The sequence below is a fragment of the Panthera tigris genome, chromosome C1 (assembly GCF_018350195.1).
Source record: "Panthera tigris isolate Pti1 chromosome C1, P.tigris_Pti1_mat1.1, whole genome shotgun sequence".
In the NCBI taxonomy this organism is placed as follows: Eukaryota; Metazoa; Chordata; class Mammalia; order Carnivora; family Felidae; genus Panthera; species Panthera tigris.
This window is the reverse complement of record NC_056667.1, coordinates 99,611,151-99,635,235: the sequence shown is the minus strand read 5'-3', so window position 1 is coordinate 99,635,235 and position 24,085 is coordinate 99,611,151. Positions and strand designations below refer to the sequence as shown.

Below are 24,085 nucleotides of genomic sequence, written 5' to 3'. Positions count from 1 at the left end.
TCTCTATTCTATCTGACAGATTTCAGATGCAGTTATCCACGTAAATTATGTTATCATCTTACTAAGGGAGGGATACCACTTTGATAACCATTAAAAAAATGAGAAGAGACAATCCTGTAAAAGAAATGTCATATATTAGAGGCTAACATCAAGTAAACATAATAAATCATCAAGATTTTTTTTAACTTGTGAATACTTAATATAAATAGCCTTGCTCTGAGAAATAAAATGATAAAGTTTCACATTTATTATATTAATAAATCAACAGGAGAGAGGAACACTTTGTCAGATGACATGTAACCCTTATTTGGTTCCCTGTACCAGAAAACAGAACGCATGTCAATGTTCTTTATTCTAGTTACAGACTACCTTAACATAAGAGATGCACTTTGCCAAGTTATAAATTAATTTTCTGGCTTATGTAAGATGTAGGAATTTCTTGTACATCCAGTATTACAGTAATGTCATATTCGAATTATTTTTCAATGTTTAATTCATTTTTAGCAGATCTGAAATTTACTATTGCTTTTCCAGAATAGTTATGAATCATAGTTTTCGACGTAAAATGATCAAGAAGAGAAGTATAAAAAGGTCAGTAAAATTCCACTGTATGAAAAAGTCAGAAAAGTAAAACATGTTCTCTTTATATGTACCTGAGTAGACTATATCCTAAGAAATCGATTTATGACGTCTACCTCAAATAAGTAAAAGGATCCATCACCCCTTAGCAACACAGACTAGTTACCACTTGAGAGAAAGTCAAAGGAGGAAGAAAAGTAAAGCAGGATCTACTGAGTCAGGCACTATGTTAGGCAGTCACACAACTGAATCCTCACAACAACTCTCAGGTGAACGCTCTCACGTTTTCATAGATGAAAACAATTAGGTTACAGAGGTAAACAGCTTGCCAAATAGCATGAAAAGGAGGCAGAGTAGGGACTCGAGCCTCTGATCTCCAAAGCTATGTGCTTCTCTCCACTTTGAAATGTTTATTCTGGAAGTCTGATGCATAAAAACAGCAAATATGAAAATACTGGTAACATCATACACTTTTTCAGCATGTTACTACTGTTTTCCTATGACAGTAACAACCAAACTCTCAACATCTTGCTTCAACTTTCAGACTAGGAACCTAATGTGAAACGGCCAAGGCTGGCACTTCTCTTTCATAAGCTGCTCATAATTAATTTTGAATCATGTGCCTTTTGATACTAAAATGAATCAAGTTTGTCAGCTACACCCCAAAAACTTAGTACATGCTCAGGTAAGCATGGAAATATGGAAAAAAAAAATGCTCTCCTTTCTCAAAGACATCTTATAATGTCTAATTTGGAAACAAATCTGAAACTGAAGGCATCAAAACAGTTCCATTTTCTTCCTCCTTTCATTATTTAATATTTCAATCCAGAAGCTCCTGAAGCTAGGGGTCTGTGCCCAAAAGGCATGCGTAGGGTGCACACAGCACTGTCCCGGAGAGGGGCTCAGACCAACGTGAGGAAAGGGAAGCCAGCCAAGCAAAGGGGAATAAAATCCTAGAGGGTCCGTGTGAGGAAGATGCACTGAACAAGGTGGCAGGCAGCCTGCTGAGGGCAGCAAAGTGATTTCATACAGCAGGACGAGGCAAGTGGATTAATATATGAGGAATAATAAATAGTAGGCAGGTTTCACACTATCAGAAAAGAGTGTGAAAGATGAAAAGGCAGAAAGCCAGAATAAACCTTATGGTGTTGCGCTGAAATTAGAGCTATTAGTGTGAATTCGTGGCTGCCAATATTTGGAGATCAAAACAGAAAAGAGTATGGACATAAACGTTAGTAAGCAGAGTAACAGCAGCCCACGCCTGGGGGAGGCAGGGCAGGGCCAAGAGAGACCCCCTCTGAGGCGCAGGCCTACAGGAAATGCCTAAAGCTGAGGACAGAGCCAGAACATTAACAAAACTTGCCGACTGGGCCCACCCTAAATACAGGGTAATGTTAGAGGAATCTGAAGCTAGCGGTGCACTGTGGCTCATCTTAGCAACAAAAAATCAGAATCTGGTTCCATCCCAGTCTAAACTGACTGAACTCCCGACACTAACAGCACAGGCACACTGCTCCAGGCATGAATACCATTAACCTCAGTCTCTACTGTCCCACACATGATGTTTGGCATTCAATCAAAAATTATGAAACACCTTACGAAGGCAAGAAAAAATAATCCACTTTATAGAGACAAAGCAAGTGACAAACCAAGCTTGGTGAGGTTAAAACAATCTGAGAATTTAAAGTGACTATGATTACCATGTTCAAAGACCTAGTTAGGGGATAAGGTAGCAAGCATGAAGACAAGGAGGACCTGTGGCAGAGAAACAGAAATTATTAAGTCAAATGAAACACCAGAAATAATTTTTTTAATGTTTATTTATATTTGAGAGAGACAGCGTGAGTGAAGGAGGGGTAGAGAGAGATGGAGACAGAATCTGAAGCAGGCTATGTGCACAGCGCCCAACAAGGGGCTTGAACCCACAAACCATTAGATCATGACCTGAGCCGAAGTCAGACGCTTAACCGACTGAGCCACCCAGGCGACCCTCTAGAAATATATATATTTTTTTAAATCAAAGTAACAGAGACGCAGAAAGCCTTCAGTAGGCTCAAAAGTAGATTCAATGGAGCTGAGAAAAAAAGAAAAAAATCAGTGTACTTGAAGATAGGTCTATAAAAATTACCCAAACTGGAACACAAGGAATAAAAAAGCAGTGGGTGGGGTAAAAAAGAATACCTATTTCAAGAGCTATGAGACAATCTCAAAGAGTCTGATGAATGTATAATTGGAACTTCAGAAGAGGCAGAAAAACATTTTAAAAGATAATGAATAAGATATCAGACCATACATCTAAGAAGCTCAGAGAACCTCAAGCAAGATAAATAAGTCCTACTCGCCCCTCCAAAAAAAGAAAAGTAAAATCACTCAGATTCTTCGTACACAATAAAATATGAACAGATTATCTTAAAGGCAGCCAAAGCGGGGGAAAAGACACATTACATATAGAGGAACAAAGAATTAAAGCAGACTTCTCATCACAAACTGTGCAAACTCTAAAAGCTAATGCAGTGACATCTTTAAAGTGTTGAAAGGAAAAATAGTCAATCCAAATTCTGTAACACAAAGAAAATGTCTTTCAAAACTGAAGAAATAGACTTCCCAACCAACAGAAACCGAGAGACTGCACAACCAGGAGATGGGCACTGTACAAAAAGTTAAACGAAGCCCTTCACACAAAAGGAATATATACCAGACAGAAAGCTGAACCTACAGAGAAATGAAGACCAACAAAAATGACTGAAAGATTAACAGGCATTTTTTCTTTTTATTAGGCAGAAAAAAACAAAAGAGGAATGAGGAACAGATGGGTCAAATGGGACACAACTAACAATGTTACAGATTTTAATGCAACTGTATCTGTAATTATATTGAATCTACATGGTCTAAACAGACAAATTAAAACCTGACTGTCAAAGCTTTCTACAGGAAAACCAACTTTAAATATAAAAACATATAGGGTAAAAGATGTACGATACACACATTACATAAAATAAAGCCAGAGTGACTGTATCAGTATCAAAGGAACTAGACTTAAGAACAGAGAATGTGACCAAGGATAAAAAGAAAAATTTTTACATAAAAGGATCAACCAAAAAGACAGAACAATCATAAAATAGGTGTATACCTAAGAATAAGCCTCCAAAACACATAAAGTAAAAACTGGTAGGACTGAAAGGAGAAACAGGCAAACCCATAATTATATTTGGAGGTTTCAAGACTCCTCACCTAGTATTTGACAGACCAAATAGACACAAAATTAGTAAAATTACAGAAGATCTGAGCAACACTATGAACTTCCTTGACTTCATTGATTTTTTTTTACTAAAACCACAACAGAATACACATTCTTTTCTTTTTTTTTTTTTTTAATTTTTTTTTTTCAACGTTTTTTATTTATTTTTGAGACAGAGAGAGACAGAGCATGAACGGGGGAGGGGCAGAGAGAGAGGGAGACACAGAATCGGAGACAGGCTCCAGGCTCCGAGCCATCAGCCCAGAGCCTGACGCGGGGCTCGAACTCACGGACCGCGAGATCGTGACCTGGCTGAAGTCGGACGCTTAACCGACTGCGCCATCCAGGCGCCCCTACACATTCTTTTCAAGTACACATTCTTTTTCAAGCAGGCCATATTCTGACCCATATTACCTGCCTACAAAAATTAACTAGAGAAACAGGAACCCTCTTGCACTGTTGGTGGGAATGCAAATTGGTGCAGCCACTCTGGAAAACAGTGGGGAGGTTCCTCAGAAAATTGAAAATAGACCTACCCTATGACCCAGCAATAGCACTGCTAGGAATTTACCCAAGGGATACAGGAGTACTGATGCATAGGGGCACTTGTACCCCAATGTTTATAGCAGCACTCTCAACAATAGCCAAATTATGGAAAGAGCCTAAATGTCCATCAACTGGTGAATGGATAAAAAAATTGTCATTTATATACACAATGGAGTACTACGTGGCAATGAGAAAGAATGAAATATGACCCTTTGTAGCAACATGGATGGAACTGGAGAGTGTGATGCTAAGTGAAATAAGCCATACAGAGAAAGACAGATACCATATGGTTTTCATATGGATCCTGAGAAAACCCATTTCATATGGATCCTGAGAAAAACCACTTAACAGAAACCCATGGGGGAGGGGAAGGAAAAAAAAAAAAAAAAGAGGTTAGAGTGGAAGAGAGCCAAAGCATAAGAGACTCTTAAAAACTGAGAACAAACTGAGGGTTGATGGGGGGGTGGGAGGGAGGGAGGGTGGGTGATGGGTATTGAGGGGGGCACCTTTTGGGATGAGCACTGGGTGTTGTATGGAAACCAATTTGACAATAAACTTCATATATTGAAAAAAAAACATAAAAAAAATTAAACTAGAAGTTAAGCTTCCAACTCTTGTTCTCAGCTCAGGTCTTGATCTCAGGGTAGAAACGATTGAAAGATATATGGAAACCCTGAAATATTTGAAAATTTTTAAATATACTTCTAAATAACTCCAGAATCAAAGAGAAGGAAAATCAGAAAATATTTTGAATTAAAGGAAAATGAAAATATATCAAAATTCAGAGGATGCAGCTAAAGAAGGGCTGAGAAGCAAATTTATGGCGAAATTAGAAAATATTTTGAATTAAAGGAAAATGAAAATATATCAAAATTCAGAGGATGCAGCTAAAGAAGGGCTGAGAAGTGAATTTACGGCATTGCTGTTATATATTTATTTATTTTTTATTTTTTTTATTTTTTTTTTGAGAGAGACAGAGCGTGAGCAGGGGAGGGGCAGAGAGAGAGAGGGAGACACACAATCTGAAGCAGTTCCAGATTCTGAGCTGTCAGCACAGAGCCTGAGACAGGGCTCAAACTCACAAACTGAGATCATAACCTTAGCCGAAGTTGGATGCTTAACCGACTTAGCCACCCAGGCGCCCCTTATATTTTTTTAAAAAAGGAAAGAAAGGTGTCATATTAATGATCTAAGCTCCAAATCTAAAAAACTGGAAGAAAAAAAAGGGAGCAAATAAACCTCAAAGCAAGCAGAAGGAAGTAAACAAGAATGAAAGCAGGTATAAAATTGCATGAAATAGAGAAAAATCAGTAAAACCAAGTTCTTTGAAAAGATCAATAATATTAATACACCTATCTAGACTGACAAAAAGAGGTGAAACAGGAGACACTACTAGCGATCCCACAGATAGGAAAAGGATAATAAGGGAATATTACAAACAACTTTATGTCTACTATTTACACAACTGAGAGGAAATAGGCAAATTCCCTGAAATACACAAACTACAAAAACTACTCAAGAAGAAATAACCTGAACAGTACTATATCTACCAAAGAAATAGAATAGTTTTAAAACTTAAGTGAAAAAACAAAAACAAAAAACTCCAACCGCATGGCTTCAGAAGGGTATTTATTTTCCCAAACAAGTAAAGAAGAAATAATGTCAACTATACACTAACTTCTCCAGAAGAAGAAGAAAAGAGGAAACACTTCCCAACTCATATTAGGAAGTCAGCATTACTCTTATATAAAACACACACACACACACACACACACACACACACACACACACACACACGAAGACATTAAAACTACATATAGATAAATATCCCACATGAATATAAGTGGAAAAAATTCTCAACAATGTTTCAAATTAATTCTGGCAGTATATAAAAAGATAATACACCATGACCATTTTGGGGTTTCTTCCCAAAAGTGCAAGCTTGGTTTGACATTCAAAAATCAACCAATATCAACAGATAAAAGAAAAATCATATGTGTATAATCATCTTACTAAATACCACAAAAACATTTGACAACGTTCAACATCCATACACACACACACACACACACACACACACACACAATCTTAGCAAACTAGGAATGGAAAAGATCTTCTTCAAGGTGATAAAGGGTATCTACAAAAAACCTATGACTAACATTTATGCTTAATGGTGAAAGACTAAATGTTCTTCCTGTAAGATCAGGAAATTGATAAGGATGTAAAGCAAGACAAAGAAAGAAAAGAACTACACAAAAGAAATTGTTCCCTATACAGAGAAATAAAACTATTCAATGATGACATGATCGTTTACAAAAAAATTTCCCAATCTATTAAAATCTATTTAAAAGTAACTAGAATTAGTGAATTTAAGAAAATCTCAGGGTACAAAGGTCAATATAAAAATCAACTGCATACTGCACAACATGAATGTTGTTCTTAATGCCATGGAATCATATACTTAAAAATGGTAAATGGAGGGGGCGCCTGGGTGGCTCAGTCGGTTAAGCGGCCGACTTCGGCTCAGGTCATGATCTCGCGGTCCGTGAGTTCGAGTCCCACGTCGGGCTCTGGGCTGATGGCTCAGAGCCTGGAGCCTGCTTCCGATTCTGTGTCTCCCTCTCTCTCTGCCCCTCCCCCATTCATGCTCTGTCTCTCTCTCTGTCTCAAAAATAAATAAACGTTAAAAAAAAATTTATAAAAAAATGGTAAATGGAAACTTGTTATGTATATTTTACAGTATTTTTAAAAATGATAAGCATCAGGAAGTTATCTAGTGATAAACGAAATGTCCTACATCAGCTGAAAATTTCAATCTTTATTAAAACTTACTTTCAAATCAATTGTATTTATATCCACCGGCAATAAACAACTGGAAATTGAAATAAAAAATATAGTACCACTTAGAACCAAAAAGCATAAAATATGTATAAATCTATCAAAATATGTAAAATATCTACATGCTAAAAACTAGAAACACCAAGGAAGAAAATGAAAGGAGGATACATCATGTTCATGGCTTGGAAGATTCCATATTTGTTAAGATATCAATTTTCCCTAAATTCATGTATAGATTCAAAGTAACCTCCATCAAAATCCCAGTAGAATATTTTGTAGAAATCAGCAACTGATTCTGAAGTTTATATAGAAAATAAAGTACCTGAATAGCCACGACAATTCTGAAAAGGAACAAAGTTGGAAGACTCACACAACCCGATTTCAAGACTTCCATAGTAACGAACACAGTGTAGTTCACACAGTGTAGCAAAAGAACAAACACATGCAAAACAACAGTCTAGAAGTCGACTCACACATATATGGTTAATGGATTTCAAGAGGAGAACAAAGTCAATTAAATAAAGGAGAGTCTTTTCAACAAATGTTGCTAGAATTTTTGGATATCCAGAAGGAAAAAAAGAAAGCTCAACCTATACCTCACAGCATGTATAGAAATCAACTCAAAATGAATTATAGATTTAAAAGTTAACAGTAAAACTGTAATACTATTAGAAGAAAACATGAGAAAATCTTCCTGACCTTGATTAGGCAAATATTTCTTAAACACCAACAACAAAGAAATCCATCTTTAACAACATATACAACAAAAGATGAATTTTCTTAAATTTACAGAGAGCTCTTACCATCATTTAGATCAACAAACCAATTAAATATGTAAGTTTCTCAGGAAATGAAGCAGAAATGACTTATAAGCTCTTCCTTTAGGTTCTCTTTCACCTACTCTCCAAACCCCATCCTTTAACCCACACCCGAGTAGTAGCAAAAAGGAATTTCCAACACCCACTTTCCCTTCACAGCAGGTCACAAGTCTATGTGTATTACATATACCAAGACTTCTGGAAAGGAGAATTCAGAGTTGTTCCTGTGTTGTTTTTTTAAATTTACAGCAAAAACTTGCATTCAATTTCGAATCAGGCAGTTTTAATAATTAATTTTTGGTCTTAGGAGGATCCATATTCATGCAACCTGATTCATTCCTTAATTCTGATCTTATTAACTGCCCCCCTGCTCCTTGTTTCAACCGTGTGATTAATTGCGGTGGCAAAATCCTGGAGAAGGATTGCTCCTGCAAAGGAGAAGGGGTATATACAGAGATAGGACCTGTGATTTTACTTGTTTTACTGAGATTCTCAAAACGGCAAAATCATTCTTCCCAAGGCCAGTTCTACCTGAAGCAGCCAGCTCTCTCAGCAAACCTTTACATGTGTTCAATATTAGTCAATTAAGCAAAACAATATGCTGTTAGGGGAATCTTTCATTATTTTATTAAAGTCCATTCAGAGCCCTTCCTCCAAACAATGTATTACTTGAGTGGCTCACCTCTTCTCCTGAAAGGTAATACGCTGCAAGCAGGCCTCCAATAAATCGAATGTTGACTTCAAACACAGACACCTCTGAATTCTGTGAAAACATATTGAAAATATTCACATACATATTAAAGCTTTATAGTTTCCAAATATTTTCAATTCTTCATAAGTTTCTCACAAACGCCCTGTAGAGGATGGTTTTTCCCGCTTTCCACATCTTCATTTCTCACGCAACTGCAATCTCACCTCCCGTTTATTAATGTTACTGAAACTCCCCTATTATTGTCACCATGGCTTCCTATTGGCCGAAACCATTTGTGTGTACCTTACACAGCACTGTGAAATTATCAAGATATTTGATGCTCTTGACTAGTCTCTCCTCAAGAGAGCCTCCACTTCTTGAATTCTGGAACAGCGGTCTGTCTACTGATCCCTTTCCCTCCATTACAGCATACTGCCCATCTTTACTTATATTTCTCATGAATTTTAAGTATTTTTTCCTAGTATGTATAAAAATTTAATAAATGTTAACAGAGGCACCAAAAAATGATAGGATGATGGATTATTCAATTAATAATGTTGAAAAACTGGCTCCTAGGTTAGAAATTTGGATACTCATTTCAGATACATCTCTCTCTCTCTCAAAACGATATCCAAATAATTTAGAAATAAATGTAGAAAAAATTACAATAAAACAGTAGAAGAAAATGTGACAACATGAATTTCCTTGACAAAGCAGGTACTTTGTAAGCATAAAACCAACTGTATTGATACCAACACAAAGACCTGAATTTCCCCAGAATGACAATTACCTAGAAGAAAAAATTATGAACAAAATTCAAAGGCAAACAAAAAACAGAAGGAAATTTGGCACAAATATAGCAGTATTAATAACCTTACCATATAAAGTCTACATGTTTGTATTTAGATACAGACATAGATAAGAAAAATTCTAATTACATGGAAAGAAAAGTAGAAGTGGCAGAGAACGTGAGCAAAGAAGTCACACAATACACACAACTGACTAATATAAAGGTAACGTTCATGGGGCGCCTGAGTGGCTCAGTCAACTGTCTGCCTTCTAATTTTGGCTCAGGTCATGATCTCACAGTTCGTGGGTTCAAGCCCAGGGTTGGGCTCTGCACTGACAGGGCGGAGCCTGCTTGGGATTTTCTCTCTCCCTCTCTCTCTGCTCCTCCACTGCTTGTGTGTATGCATGTGCGCTCTCTCTCTCTCTCTCTCTCTCTCTCCCTAAATAAATAATAAAGATAATGTTCATAACTAATTTTTAATAAACATTAAAAGAAAATATATATTATCCCTTAAGGCCTTTCCAACATTTATAGGCAGAACACATAATTTGCTAACACAAGTATAAATCTCCAAAATAGAATTTTCACAATGGAATTTTTTAGTAACATATATCTCCTCCCACCCCATCCACAAAAGCAAAATGCTTTACATTACTTCATATATTCCCAATACACAGCATACTGCAGGGCACAGAGCGACAGTCACTAAATACAGAGAAGAAGCAAAAGAGGGAGGGAGGGCAGGCCTCTATAACTCACCAAAACAATAACCTTCTTAAACAGTTTCCCTGATTTCAGCCTTACCTTCCTCCTTATAATCTATTTATTCAGCACCCTGCAGGCAGAGTGAACCTCTTACATTTTAAGTCAGGTCAGGTTACTGTTGTGTACAAACTCTTACAATAACTTCTGGTTACACTCAGAGTAAAATAACTGGTAAGACCCAACATAATCAGATTCCCCACTCCCTGTCTGACATCATCTCCTTTCAACATCTCTTGACTTTTATTACCAAATGGTTCTACTGGCTGTTCAAGAATTACCAAACTCAGTCTTTATGCTTTACTTACAGGTCTCCAAACTGGAAGTTTTTCTAACCACACAATATAAAATAATAAAGTACACCTTCATCACTAATATCTCTTAGCCTCCATTATTTCCCCAATTAACACTTATCAACATCTAATTACATATAATTCTATATTTAGACCTTGCTTCTAAAGAAGGAAGGTAAAATTCAGACCTTCCTTCACAAGAGACACAGAAGAGAAGTTCCAGAGGGAGAGAAGGGAGAGAATGGAAGACAGGCAGTATTCAAAGGAGTAATGATTGCAAATCTTCCAGAAGTGATAAAAACATAAGTCTTCAGACTGATGGAACATTATGAGTCCTTTAAAGAATAATCCACACATGGACACATGGTAATGCAATTATAGAATGCAGAAAAATAGAAAAAATGAAAACAAGGGGAAAAAGACAGATTATTTGTGAAATATTAGATTGACAGCATACTTTTCAATAGTATGACAGAAACAGGAAGACAATGGAATTGTACCCTTCAAAGGTTAAGAGAAAATAATCAACCTACACACAACTATATTCTACACTCAACTATAGTATCTATTATGAGAGAGCCTTATATCCAAATGGCTTCCATTGGGTCTCTTCTCAGAAATGTCACCAAAGAGTCCCTCTCACTAGCTATCCCATGTAAATAGCAACCCCACACCACCACTTACTCCAATCCTACTTGCTCCCCTTTATTGCTCTCCACAGCACTTATCACCACCTGATATATTAAACAGGACTTGAATATTTATTTACTGGTTTCCTCCCAAAACTAGAGTGCAAACAAACTCAAGAAGAAGTTTTGCTCATTACTACATTCACATAAGCCAGAAGAGCACCTGTCACAGAGGAGGCATTTAATGAATGAATTATTTATTTATTCCTTCATTTGTCAGTCATCCATCCATTCATTCCTTAATTTGGAAGTTTCGAATACGAGTTGGAACCAGCTAGACAATGATTACACATAAGACAAGAGGGAGATGAGCTAAATTAAAGCATTCTAAGATCCTTATGGTCTTCAGAAGGAGGATGAAGAAACCGGTTCATTTTAAACTGTGAGAAGTATGCACATGAAATTTTAAGGGTAACTCCAAAATGAGTGGAAATGATAAGTAAAATGTCAAAGTAGTAGAGGGAAAAAGAGCCAAGAAGTAATTTAATCCAAAAGAAGGAAAACAGAAAATAAAAACAATGAAAAGTACAATAATAACACAGGTTGAAAAACACAGATGAAGACCCAACTCCAAATACACGTTATCACAATAAATGTAAATATTCCAAACTTGACAGTTAAAAGACTCTAAGACTGGATAAAAATAACAAAATTCAAATACATACTACATGCAAAATATACAGCTAAACCACAGGACACAGAAAGGTTAAAAGTATGGGGATGGCAAATGACTGCGTTAATTATTAAGCTCTTTCTCCTCAGGTTCAAATTTATCCTTCTATACTCTACTTTGGTATCCTGGAATTGGAACTCTGTGAACATATGTCTCGTTAGCCAGCTGGCTCCATTATGGGCCATGCCAACAGGAAGTTTTACAAAGATAACATACAGCTGGAAGAAGGAGAAAGGACTTATTCCTTCCAATTTACCTCCGGTTTTGGACAGTGTCAAATGAGTCATGGTTCTTCACCCTGGCAGTGGCTGTTGGTTCCAGGTTACAGTTTCCCTGCCACACACACTTTCTTTAAATCAGCCTCCCTGTGGCCCTTAGAAATACCAAGCACTAGCTAGGTACCATCGCCTTAGAGGTCTGAGTCCCAGCTCTAAAAAAAAGCCCTCTTAAGAGCTCCTAAAGTACCAGAAACAGAGTTCCAAATTACTCAAGTTTAATAGTCCCAACTTCTTCCCACTGTTCTCAGAGTCCCAGGGAGGTAGGTGTTTACTATAGCTACTATCTCTTGTGATACCACAATGTTCTCTTTGCCTTTTCAGTTTCCCATTACTTGGTTAACAACTGTAAACATTAAATCCTCTAATTAAAATAAATGGCACAGTTCTGGCTCCTGACTGAGCCAACTGATACAATGATATACCAGCATATTATTAGGCCTTACAAAGCTGCCATGTTAGGGGACAGGAGTATTTGAGACCGTACAGATGCCAATTCTCTCCAAATTAATCTGTAAATTGAATGCAAGACTCATCAAAATGTCAACAGCACCCCAGAGCTTACAGGAACAAAGAGCAGAGAACTGCTAAGATAATTTCCTGGTAGAACAAGATCAGATATCAAACTTCCTATAAAAATATCATAGTTAAGACAGTTAAGTATTGATGTCATAAGCATAAAGAAAAAAGCCAAAAGAAAAGAATAGGCCCCTGTGACCCGTGTGGCCATGTATAAACAGCAGGGAAACGAATGGTGCTAGAATAAACTGCTGCCTGTCCAGCTCACCCTACATACAAAATCAATTTTATGTGGATTAAAGACCTAAATGCAAAAGCCCAACTTTAAAAAATTTAGAATGAAACACAAGAATTTATCCTCATGACCTTGGAGTAGGGATTTCTTAAACAAGAAGCACATCCTATAAGAACTACATGGCCAAACAGAGAGAGAGAAAAAAAAAAAAGACTAAATTTTTCAGCCTCCTTTTGCATCAAGGTTGGGCTGTATGTGTCAGATCTACTCAACAGCATACAAGCAAAATCAGGGTAACCCACTCCTGGAAGGTGTTCTCACAGGAGAGTCACGGATCCTTCCTCTTTTCTACAACTGGAAGGTTATCCACCTTATCAAGAAGCCGTCTTGTACCACGAGGTTGAAGCTACACACTGAGAAAGCAACAAGACAAAGGATCCTAGATCCCTGAGGATCAAGGATCTATCCAAGCCACCCCTAAGCTGCTGGTCTCTGTGCCTAATTTTCATGAAAGAGAAACACATATCTATATTTAAGCTCTTTTATATTAGATTTTCTGCCACTCACGAACTTAAACCCAAGTGGTAACTGATATATGTCCAAAATGCTAGAATCATACAAAAGAAAGTAATCCAGATTTGCGTGGTTAGCATCAGGAAAGCATGAGAGAAGAAATAATTATGGATTTAAATCACAATTTGAATGACAAATTGGGTCTGCCAAAGGAAAAAACAAAACAAAAACAACACAGTAAAAGAGTGACTTCTGACTATAGTCAAAAAGAAGAACAATCACAAATGTCATGAAAGGTGATAATGAGTAAAACAAAACAGCCCATACACCTTGTGGGTGAATACTGGTAATAATGAAAACAATTGCTACCATTTACTGAGTACTTAACATGTATCTGATTATCTCAAATAATCCTTACAATACTGCATTGCGATAGCAATTTTATGACACATTCAGAAAGAATAAGGAATGTTCCCAAGTCACACAGCTAGGATGTAGCCGTGCTGGTCTTCAAACTTCAGCCGCATCACTTATCAACTATGCCAAATGCTGGAAGCATGGGCATAGGCCTAGTTATGAAGGCTCATTAAACCTACACTGAATTATTGAATCTTTTAAAAATAACAAAATGCTTAATTGTTTATAAAGGAGTTTATGCATTCCTGGTATTTCTAGTTCAATGTGGGTTTTTTTTGTAACTACTGCTTAACACACTGAACACACTGCCTCAAATGATAACAACAAGAAAAGTGAAAGGAAGATGAGAAAGGGCATGTATTTTATGTAAAAGTTAAATAACCACTCTAATCCCAAAGGAGGACAGGGAATTTATGATTTCCTTAAACTGTAGTAAAATGCTCAAAACTACTATGTTTATTAGACACGGTCTTTGCAGAGTTGATCAAAGAAGTCATCAACTGTATACTCACCACACTGAAATCAAGGTTGTGTTCAATCCATTTTTGCCCATCTCGGAATTCATCATGAAGTCCCATGATATAAAGGGTATCCAAAGCATCTACTATGGTAGCACCCATTTGTGAACTTCCTATATTTGGGGTGGGGGGGAAAACTGTCATTAAAAACACGCCCTTCATACAAGGTCTGTTTTAATTTTTTAATATGTAAAAATCAAAGTAGAAATATAAGGACCAAAAAGAATACCCAACATGGTTCACTTTTCCTTAAGAATAAATAATATACACTGTTTAATAGCTATTCCTAAAGATGGCATGTTGACAACTAATAGGAAGGTAAAGGAAACTAAAATTATAGTTCTCCTTCATTTTCTTCCTGGTCACAGTATGAGATCTCTATCTACTTAACAGAGATAAGTTTTTTTTAAAAAAAGGATTAACTCAGGAAATGGGGAGGATGGTTCAAGATGATAAGCTAAGTCATAAGAACCACATTCTTCTGGTACAAATTCACAGAAGGAGCAAAAAAAATACTTAGAAATATTAATAAAAGCACAATAAGACTAAAAGACCACAGTAAAACAGAAACTATAACAATCCTTAACAATGAAAAAGCAGGTTAATCATATTGAAAAAGAAGGTATTAAACAAAATGTAAGTAGAAAAAATTAAAATAGTAAGATCTACCTATCTTCAAGAGAGAGAGAGAAACCTGATGTCAAAGGAAAACAATTCAGGGAGGAACAAATTCAACAAAACTAGCTGATATCAAAACTAGACACTGTAAACATATGACAAGAAAATAGGTCACTCTTAGTAACAAATAAAACTCCAAAAATCCTGAATACAATCTAAAACAAATCTAATAGCACAGTAAAAAAAAAAATAAGTAACAGCAGATGAGTCCTCCTCAATTACTTCTATCTTCTGAGAATAAAAATCATCCACACTCGTTATTATCTACATTAAAACGGCTTCATTATTATACTGTCTTCATCAACATGAGTTTACGGTCATCCTTGCCAGAAAGATAAAAGGATACAAGTTGCAAAATTATTTTACTGTTCATTCCAGGAACTTTCTGAAAGACCTGTCAACTCTTCAACATAAAGTACCAAATGATGGCTTATACCCCCAAACTCCTTACCTCCAATTCTCTGCTTATCAATCCAAAACTATTATATTATGGTCCTTACCTAATCATAACCAAGTACCCACCCCTACCCCAACTGAAGGGTCCATCTTAACCCAGACTTAAAATCTCAATAAATATCTCAACTTTGCCCTCTATCTGACAGGTTACTAAGGCTCTGGTTAGGTAGTGATCTACATTCCACAGTTAGCATTAAACTCGGCTGTGTCTTATCGACAAGTTATCTTAATGGTATTTTAGGATTCAGCATTTGTCATTACTTCGTTATTATTCTTTCTTTCCCTCTTTCATTCCTTTTACCAGTGGGTAAACAGCGTTTTCTCCTGATGCTTTAAAGTTATACAAATTTGTCCTTATAATGTCCTTAACTGACACCACATCTTCTTCATGTGATTCTAATAATTTCTTCAACTTATCAGGAAGTATTATCTTCCCACTAACAAGACAAGTATTCCACCACACTCTGGTAAGTTCCCAGGTCTTCTCCCCATTTAGCTCTCTTTATGTTGACATTAACTAGAATTTTTGTTCTGGGTTATTACATACTTTCCTTTTACTTTTCTTTGTTCCTCAGCTTTTTATTAGGATAACAAATATTTTATCAACTCTTCAACATAAAGTACCAAATGATGGCTTATACCCCCAAACTCCTTACCTCCAATTCTCTGCTTAAGTATGTATCTCTTTATATTAGTATTTCCTCCAAAATATTTATCATGCTTATTTTAAATCCTTAAGAGTACCTATTTTTGTTATTTCAATTTTTATAGAGAGTTATGTTTCAGTTCTCTAGTTATTTATGGAGTCCTGGAAGTGCACATTCCTCTAAGGTGCTGACTACTCTGGAAAACAAAGTCCAGACGACCCACCTGTTCTGTACCAATTTTGGTTAGTTCCACAAGAAGAGGTTTGTGCCATGGGCTAAACAGACCAAGGAAGAGAAAGGCAAAATTGGGAGTTCCTGGCTATTAGTACCTAGGATTATTTACCTAGACAACTCAAGATTTCAACTGGAAAAAGTTTTTAAAAATCTAAAACTACCCTTGGGTCAAAGAAGAAGTGAAACACAACATTGTAAAACATATAAAACATTAATAAATTTTATTGTGAGAACATAGGATTCAACTAATGAAGCTGTTAGAAAAACTCATAACTTGAAAATTTTATGGTATTTAATAAGAACAAATGAAAATAATTGAATTCACAACATTCTAAGGAAGAAAAAGAATGATAAACTTGAGCAAAAAGTAAAAGAATCAGAAAAGGCAAAAATTAACAAATTAGAAACAAAGAAAACTGTCAAAAATACAAAACTCAAAAGATAGTTTTATTAAAAGAACTATACAATGACTCTATCACTAAACAAATTCTAAAAAGTAGTCAGGGAATACAAAAGTACAAAATAAAACTGGATTGGGCACCTAGGATGACTTCGGCTCAGGTCATGATCGCACGATCATGAGTTCGAGCCCCACGTCGGGATCTGTGCTGACAGCTCAGAGCCTGGAACCTGCTTCAGATCCTGTATCTCCCTTTCTCTGCTCCTCCCCCACTTGTGCGCTCGCTCGCTCTCTCTCTCTCTCTCTCTCAAAAATAAACATTAAAAAAAAAAACTGCATCAACACACAGATACTGAGGAAATTAAGTATAAAAAGGCCACTTTAGTTATATTGTACCAATAAATTTGAAAAAAAATGAGTGAAACTGATGATTTTCTAAGAATATATGCATTATATGTTTAATATAAATAGTAATGTATACTATATAAAAACATATGTTTTATATATGATTCTGACTTATGAAATAAACATAAAATGCAAACAAGCAAAACAGACCAAGAAACAGAGGAAACTGTGAAGTTCTCAAAGAGCTACCCACTATAAAAGTATCACACTCTGGAAGTTCCATAGAATAGATTCTACCCTAATTTTAAGGATAGCAACTCCTACATAAACTTTCATAGAACAAAGGAAAAGAGAGTTTAAATTCAATTTATGGATTCTGCATACCACGGATGCAAAAATCTCAGTAAGAAAAATAAAACTACTATCTGATCTCATTTGTGAGCATCATGGACATATTTGGGAGTAAAATTGCCAAGCTGTATGGTAATTGACGTTGAACTCTACAGGACAGTGTGCAAGAGCTCTCCAGAGCTACCACTTTATACATGCAGCAACAATGGATGAGAGTTCTAGCTGTTCCACCCTCCTTGTCAGTATTCGGTATTGCTGGTCTTTGTAATTTTACGCGTTCTAATATGAATGTATAGGATGTTATGTTGTGGTCTCAATTTTAATTTCTCTGACAAATGATGTGCTTACTGACTATGCATAAACTTTCTTTGGCATGTAATTATTTATATATTCTGAACACATCCACGTGTGTTTGTGTGTGTCACAAACACATTCTCCAAGTTTTGGGGCTTACTTACCTTTTTATTAATGTCTTTCAGAGAGCAGAAATTTTTATGAAGTCCAATTTATCCATTTTTCTCCTTTTGTGGCTTATGCTTTTTGTATTCTAAAACCTCTTTTCTTACCTCAAAGTCACAAAGATTTTCTCCAATGCTTTCTACTGAACGTTTTATACTTTTTGCTTTTATGCTTAGATCTATGATCCATTTCAAGTTAATTTTTATGTACAATGAAGAATCAAGGTTTGTTATTTTTCTATATGAATATGTAGCTGATCCAGCATGATTTATTGGAAAGACTATCCTGTTTAGTCACGGACTTACCTAAGCAACTTTACTGAAAATTAATGAACCACGTATAATGTACATGCAGTCCGAGTTCTGTTCTTTGCCACTGATCTCTGTGTCTGTCCTTACACTAAAACCATACTGCCTTCATTACTGCAGCTTTACAGTAAATCTTAAAATAAGGTAATATAAATCCTTCAACTTTGTTCTTCCTTTTAAAAAATTATTCTTACTATTGCCCAAGCTTTGCATTTTTATACAGATTTTTAGAGTCAGACTATCAATTTACACAAAAAGTCATTTTGATTGGGACAGCTCAACAATACTGAGTATTCCAATTCATAAACATGGCATCTCTGTCCTTTCAAACTTCTCTCAATAATCAGTTTTAAGTGTGTGAATTTTACACATATTTTGTTAAATTCACCTACGTGCAGTTCATATTTTTTGATGCTACTACAAATGACATTATTTTTAAACTGCATTTTGACTATTTACCAGTATACAGAAATACAATCTATTGGGGCGCCTGGGTGTCTCAGCTGGTTAAGCACCCAGATCTTGATTTTGGCTCAGGTCATGATCTTGCAGTTCACGAGTTTGAACCCCACAGCAGGCTCTGAGCCTGCTTGGGATTCTCTCTCACCCTCTCTCTCTGCCCCTACCCCACTCGCACACTCCCTCTCTCAAAATAAATAAACTTAAAAAAATTTTTTTAATATAATTTATTTTGTATATTAAACTTATATCCTATGACCTTACTAAACTGTATTCAACCTAGGACTTTATTGTTGTTTTTTAGTAGATTTCTTAAGACTTTCTGCATGAATAATCACGTTGACTACAAGTAAAGACAGTATTACTTCTTCATTTCCAAACTTTATACTTTTGTCTTTTCCTTGCTTTAATGTACTGGTTAGGAGCTCATCTACAAAGTTACACAAAGTGAGAGAGCAGACATCCTTGCCTAATTCATAATCTTAGGGGAAAATATCTAGTCTTTCAACACGAGGCATGTGGCAAATTTTTTCCATTTGTTTCATCTTGGGGTGTGTGTTTTAATGTCTTTAATCAGGTTGAAGAAGTTCCCTTCTAACCAAGTCTGCTAAGAGTTTTTATAATGGATTGATCCTGAGTGTTGTTAAATGCTTTTTCTGCATCTACTGAAATGATCATATGGTTCGTCTCTTTTATTCCCTTAATATTTTCAATTACATCGACTAACTTCTAGATATTAAACCCACCATGTAATAATCATGAGTTACTATTCATTTTACATTTGCTGAATTAGATTTACTAATACATGGTTAAAGATTTTTGTGTCTATATCCATGAGGGGCATAGGTCTACAGTTTCCTTTGCTTGTAATATCAGTGTCTGGTTATGGTATTAAGGCTTTTGTGGTGCTACCAAGAAGATATAACAATCCTAAAGGTGTAAACACTTAACAAGAATATATGAATATAAGAAATGTATGAAGCAAAAACTGACAAAACTGAATGAGGTTAGGAGACAAATCCAAAATTACAGTTGAAGACTTCAACACCCTTCTCTCAGTGAGTAATAGAACTACTAGACAGAAATTTAGAAAGCACAGAGGAAGTCTGAACAACTCCATTAACCAATGGCATCTAACTAACATCAAGAGAACATTCTACTCAATAACAGCAGACTACACTTGTATATATTCTTTTCAAGCACAAATGGAACATTCACTAAGACAGACTATATTTTGGATCATAAAGTAAATCTTCAACAATTTAAAAGAACTGAAATACAGTGTTCTCTGACCATAAAGGAATTAAACTAAAATTCAGTGACAGAAAGATAAAAGGAAAATCTCTGAACATTTGAAAATTAAGCAACTTACTCAAGGGAAACTTTTCTTCCCCAAGCTGAAAAAATACATGGCTTTTCCCATGTGCTTCTATTTTTTTAATTAAGTTTTTGTTTAAAAATTCCAGTTAGCTAACATACAGTGCGATATTAGTTTCAGGTGTAGAATTTAGTGATTCAATACTTACACAGGACACCCAGTGCTCATCACAACGAGTGCCCTCCATAATCTCCATCACCTATTTCACCCATCCCTGTACCCCCACCCCTCAGGTAGCCATCAGTTTGCTCTCTATGGTTAAAAGAATCTGTTTCTTGGTTTGCCTCTTCTTCCCCCCTATGTTCATTTGTTCTGTTTCTTAAATTCCACACACGAGTGAAATCATATGGTATTTGTCTTTCTCTGACTGACTTTATTTCACTTAGCAAAATATTCTGTAGCTCCATCCACATCACTGCAAATGGCAAAATCTCACTCTGTTGATGACTGAGTAATATTCCATTGTATATATATACCCCATCTTCCTTACCCATTCATCCAGTCAGTGGACATTTAGGCTCTTTCCATAATTTGTTATTTTAAATAATGCTGCTATAAACATCGAGGTGCCTGTATCCCTTCAAATTAGTATTTTGGTATCCTTGGGGCAAATACCTACTAATACTAATGCAACTGCTGAATCATAGGGTAGTTCTGTTTGTAACTTTTTGAGGAACCTCCATACTATTCTCCAGAGCGGGTGCACCAGTTTGCATTCTCACCAACAGGGCAAGAGGGTTCCTCAAGAGAAATTTTAAAACATATTGAATTAAATGGAAAGTGGAACACAACATACCAAAATCTTTAGCATACAACTAAAGCAGCACCTACAGGAAATGTACAGCACCAAATGCTTACATTGGAGAAAAGGATCTCAAATCCACACTCCAGGCTTCCACTTAGAGCAATTAGAAAAGCAAGAGCTAAATCAATTCAAAACTGCAAAAGAAACAAAATGGTAAAGAGCAGAAATCAAAGAAATGAAAAACATAAAGAAACTATTAAAAAGATCAACAAATAGACATTTTTCCAAAGAAGACATATAGATGGCCAGCAGACACATGAAAGGATGCTCAACATTGCTCATCATCAGGAAAATGCAAATCAAAACCACAATGAGTTATATCACCTCACACCTGTCATAATGGCTAGAACCAAAAACATAAGAAATAACAAGAGATGACGAGGATGTGAAGAAAAAGGAACCCTCATGTACTATTAGTGGGAATACAGACTGGTGCACCAACTGTGAAAAACAGTATGGAGGTTCCTCAATAAATGAAAAATAGAATTATCATATGATCCAGTAATTCCACTACTGGGTATTTATCCAAAGAAAATGGAAACACAAATTTAAAAAGATATGTGCACTCCTATGTTTATTGCAGCATTATTTATAAAAGCCAAGATAAAAGCAATACAATAGAAAATTACTCAGCCATCAAAAAGAATGAAATCTTGCCATTTGCAACAACATGGATGGATCAAGAGGATATAATACTAAGTGAAATAAGTCAGCTTGAGGAAGACAAATACCATATGATTTCACTCCTATGTGGAATTTAAGAAATAAAACAAAATAAAAGAGACAAACAAAAAAACACACAGAGAACAAACTGGTGGTTGCCAGAGGGAAGGTGGGCAGGGGATGGATGAAAGAGGTAAAGAGGATTAAGGAGTACACTTACCACGATGAGCACTGACTAACGTACAGAATTGCTGAGTCATTATATTGTACACTAGAAATTAGTATACACTCTATGTTATTACTTGAATAAAAAAATAAAGTGAACCATGATAAATTTTTTAAAAAGATCAATGAAACCAAGCTTCTAGCAGGACAAAGAGAAAGAGAGAAAATACGAATTACTAATATCAGGAATGAAAGGGGATTATCTCTACAGCTGCCACAGACATCCAAAAGATAGCAAAGCAATACTCCAAACACTCTATGCACATAAAATCAATAACTAAAATGAAATGGACCAATTCCTCAAAAACCATAAACTACCAAAACTCACCCTGAAAGAAATACAGTTGGTCCTTGAAGAAGCCTGGGGTTAAGGATGCTGACCACAATGCAGTCAAAAACCCATATAACTTGACTCCCCAAAAACTTAAGTACTAATAGCCTACTACTGTTTACTAGAAGCCTACTGATAATAGTTGATTAACACACACTGTCTTAATAGACAATGTTTAGAATTAAATTTAGTTTATAATTAAACTACATTCTTACAATAAAGTATGATAGAAAAAAGTTATTAATAAAATCAGAAGAGAAAATGCATTGACACTACTGTACTGTATTTATCAAAAAAAAAAAAAAAAAAAAAACAAAACACCCTATATATAAAGTAGACCCATGCAGTTCAAACCCATGTTGTTCAAGAGTCAACTGTAGATAAGCTGATTGGTCCTTACTGTTAAAGAAACTGAATTTTCAGTTTAAAAACCTCCCGGGGGGGGGGGGGGGGGGGAATCTCTAGATGCAGATGGCTTCACTGGTGAATACTATCAACACTGAAGAAGAAAATAAAATCAATGTTAAACACTATCTTCCGGAAAAATAAAGAGCAGAGAACACTTCCAAATTCATTTTATGAGACATTACCTGGATACCAAAACAAGACAAAGATAATGTAAGAAAAATACAGAGCAATATAAATGCAAAAGATAAGTGCAAAAATCCTCAACAAAATATTAGAAGTCATAAGCCAGTTAAGTTAGAAATAGCAAAAAGAATTTATACATAAACATACCTACATACACAGACACAGACATGTATAGAGAAAATAAAGGCACACTTCAAAAAGCACTGCAAAGTTAACACTCTTTTCCAAATCAAAATTCTTCCCTTTAAGGGCGAGAAGACCTATTCCTAACAAAACTCTTAATTCTTCAGTATATCTAAGTAAAAAGAATTCATTCCATTAATTACTGTTGGAATAATTAGTATCAGTGCTAATTTACATCCAGCAACATTTTCTTCTCACTCGCTAGCTCCAGGAGTTTGCCTTCACGGGGCAAAACCAAAAGAATATACGCCATCCTTCTGGAAGTAGCATTTGGTTCGAGAATGGGCACAAAAGCCAATTTGAGACAAGAAACAATGAGTCAACGAAGTTTCTACGAAAACCAAGTGCTCTCTGCTCTACAGATGTGGTAGTACGTATATATACAGCTTCACACTGAGGCAGCCGTCTTGCTAAGAAGCCAGCCTGAAGATATCAACACACAGAGGAAAACGGAGAAAAGACATAAATAAAAAGCTTAGCTGGACTCCAATCTATGCTAGGACTTCATTGAGCTTATTAAATTTACTTTAGTTTAAGCCATTTTGAAATGGATTTTCTGTTATCTGCACATAAAGAATCCTATGATGCCAAGGACTAACCAGATAGAAGTCAGAGGAATGCTTATTTCAGTTACCACATAAAAGAATTTTTTAATAATTGACGCTAGTAAAATGGAAAAGAACACGTTTTTAAGTTCTTTTCCATGTAATCTCAAATACTGTAAGTAAAGTTTCAATACTCGCCTGTATATTCCTACAATAGAGAGGCTAGACTTTTGAAGTTTCTTTCAATTCTAAGATTCTGATTCTTAAAGACATACTGAATTTGGGACATCAAATCAGACACTCAGAACTATTACCACTCAGTTAGACTTCTCCTAAAGTAAAACGAAACAAAACAAAAACAACACAAAACAAAACAGGGGCACCTGGGTGGCTCAGTCAGTTAAGTGTCAGATTCTTGGTCTCAGCTTAGGTCATGATCTCAGGGTTTGTGAGTTCCAGCCCTGCATCAGGCTCAGCACTGTCAGCGAGGAGCCTGCTTGGGATTTTCTCTCTCTCCACCTCTCCCCTGGTTGCTCTCTCTGTCTCTCTCTCTCAAAATTAATAAACTTACCAACTATTTTGCCTAGGACCCGTATCCATTTGACAAATGTTAATACAGTTTATGTTCTGAGA

At 35.9% G+C, this 24,085-nt stretch overlaps 1 protein-coding gene across 2 annotated transcripts in view; it reads right to left on the bottom strand.

The window, feature by feature from the left end:
- The window catches only part of MAN1A2 (mannosidase alpha class 1A member 2), a 175,834-nt gene that overhangs the window by 104,281 nt on the left and 47,468 nt on the right, over positions 1–24,085 (bottom strand). For both annotated transcript variants that reach the window (XM_007075673.2, XM_042993842.1), the window contains exons 4-5: positions 14,389–14,507; positions 8,702–8,782 (exon numbers count right to left, since the gene is read on the bottom strand). In XM_007075673.2, coding sequence (XP_007075735.1) covers positions 8,702–8,782; positions 14,389–14,507 — 200 coding nt within the window. The remainder of the gene's footprint in view (positions 1–8,701; positions 8,783–14,388; positions 14,508–24,085) is intronic.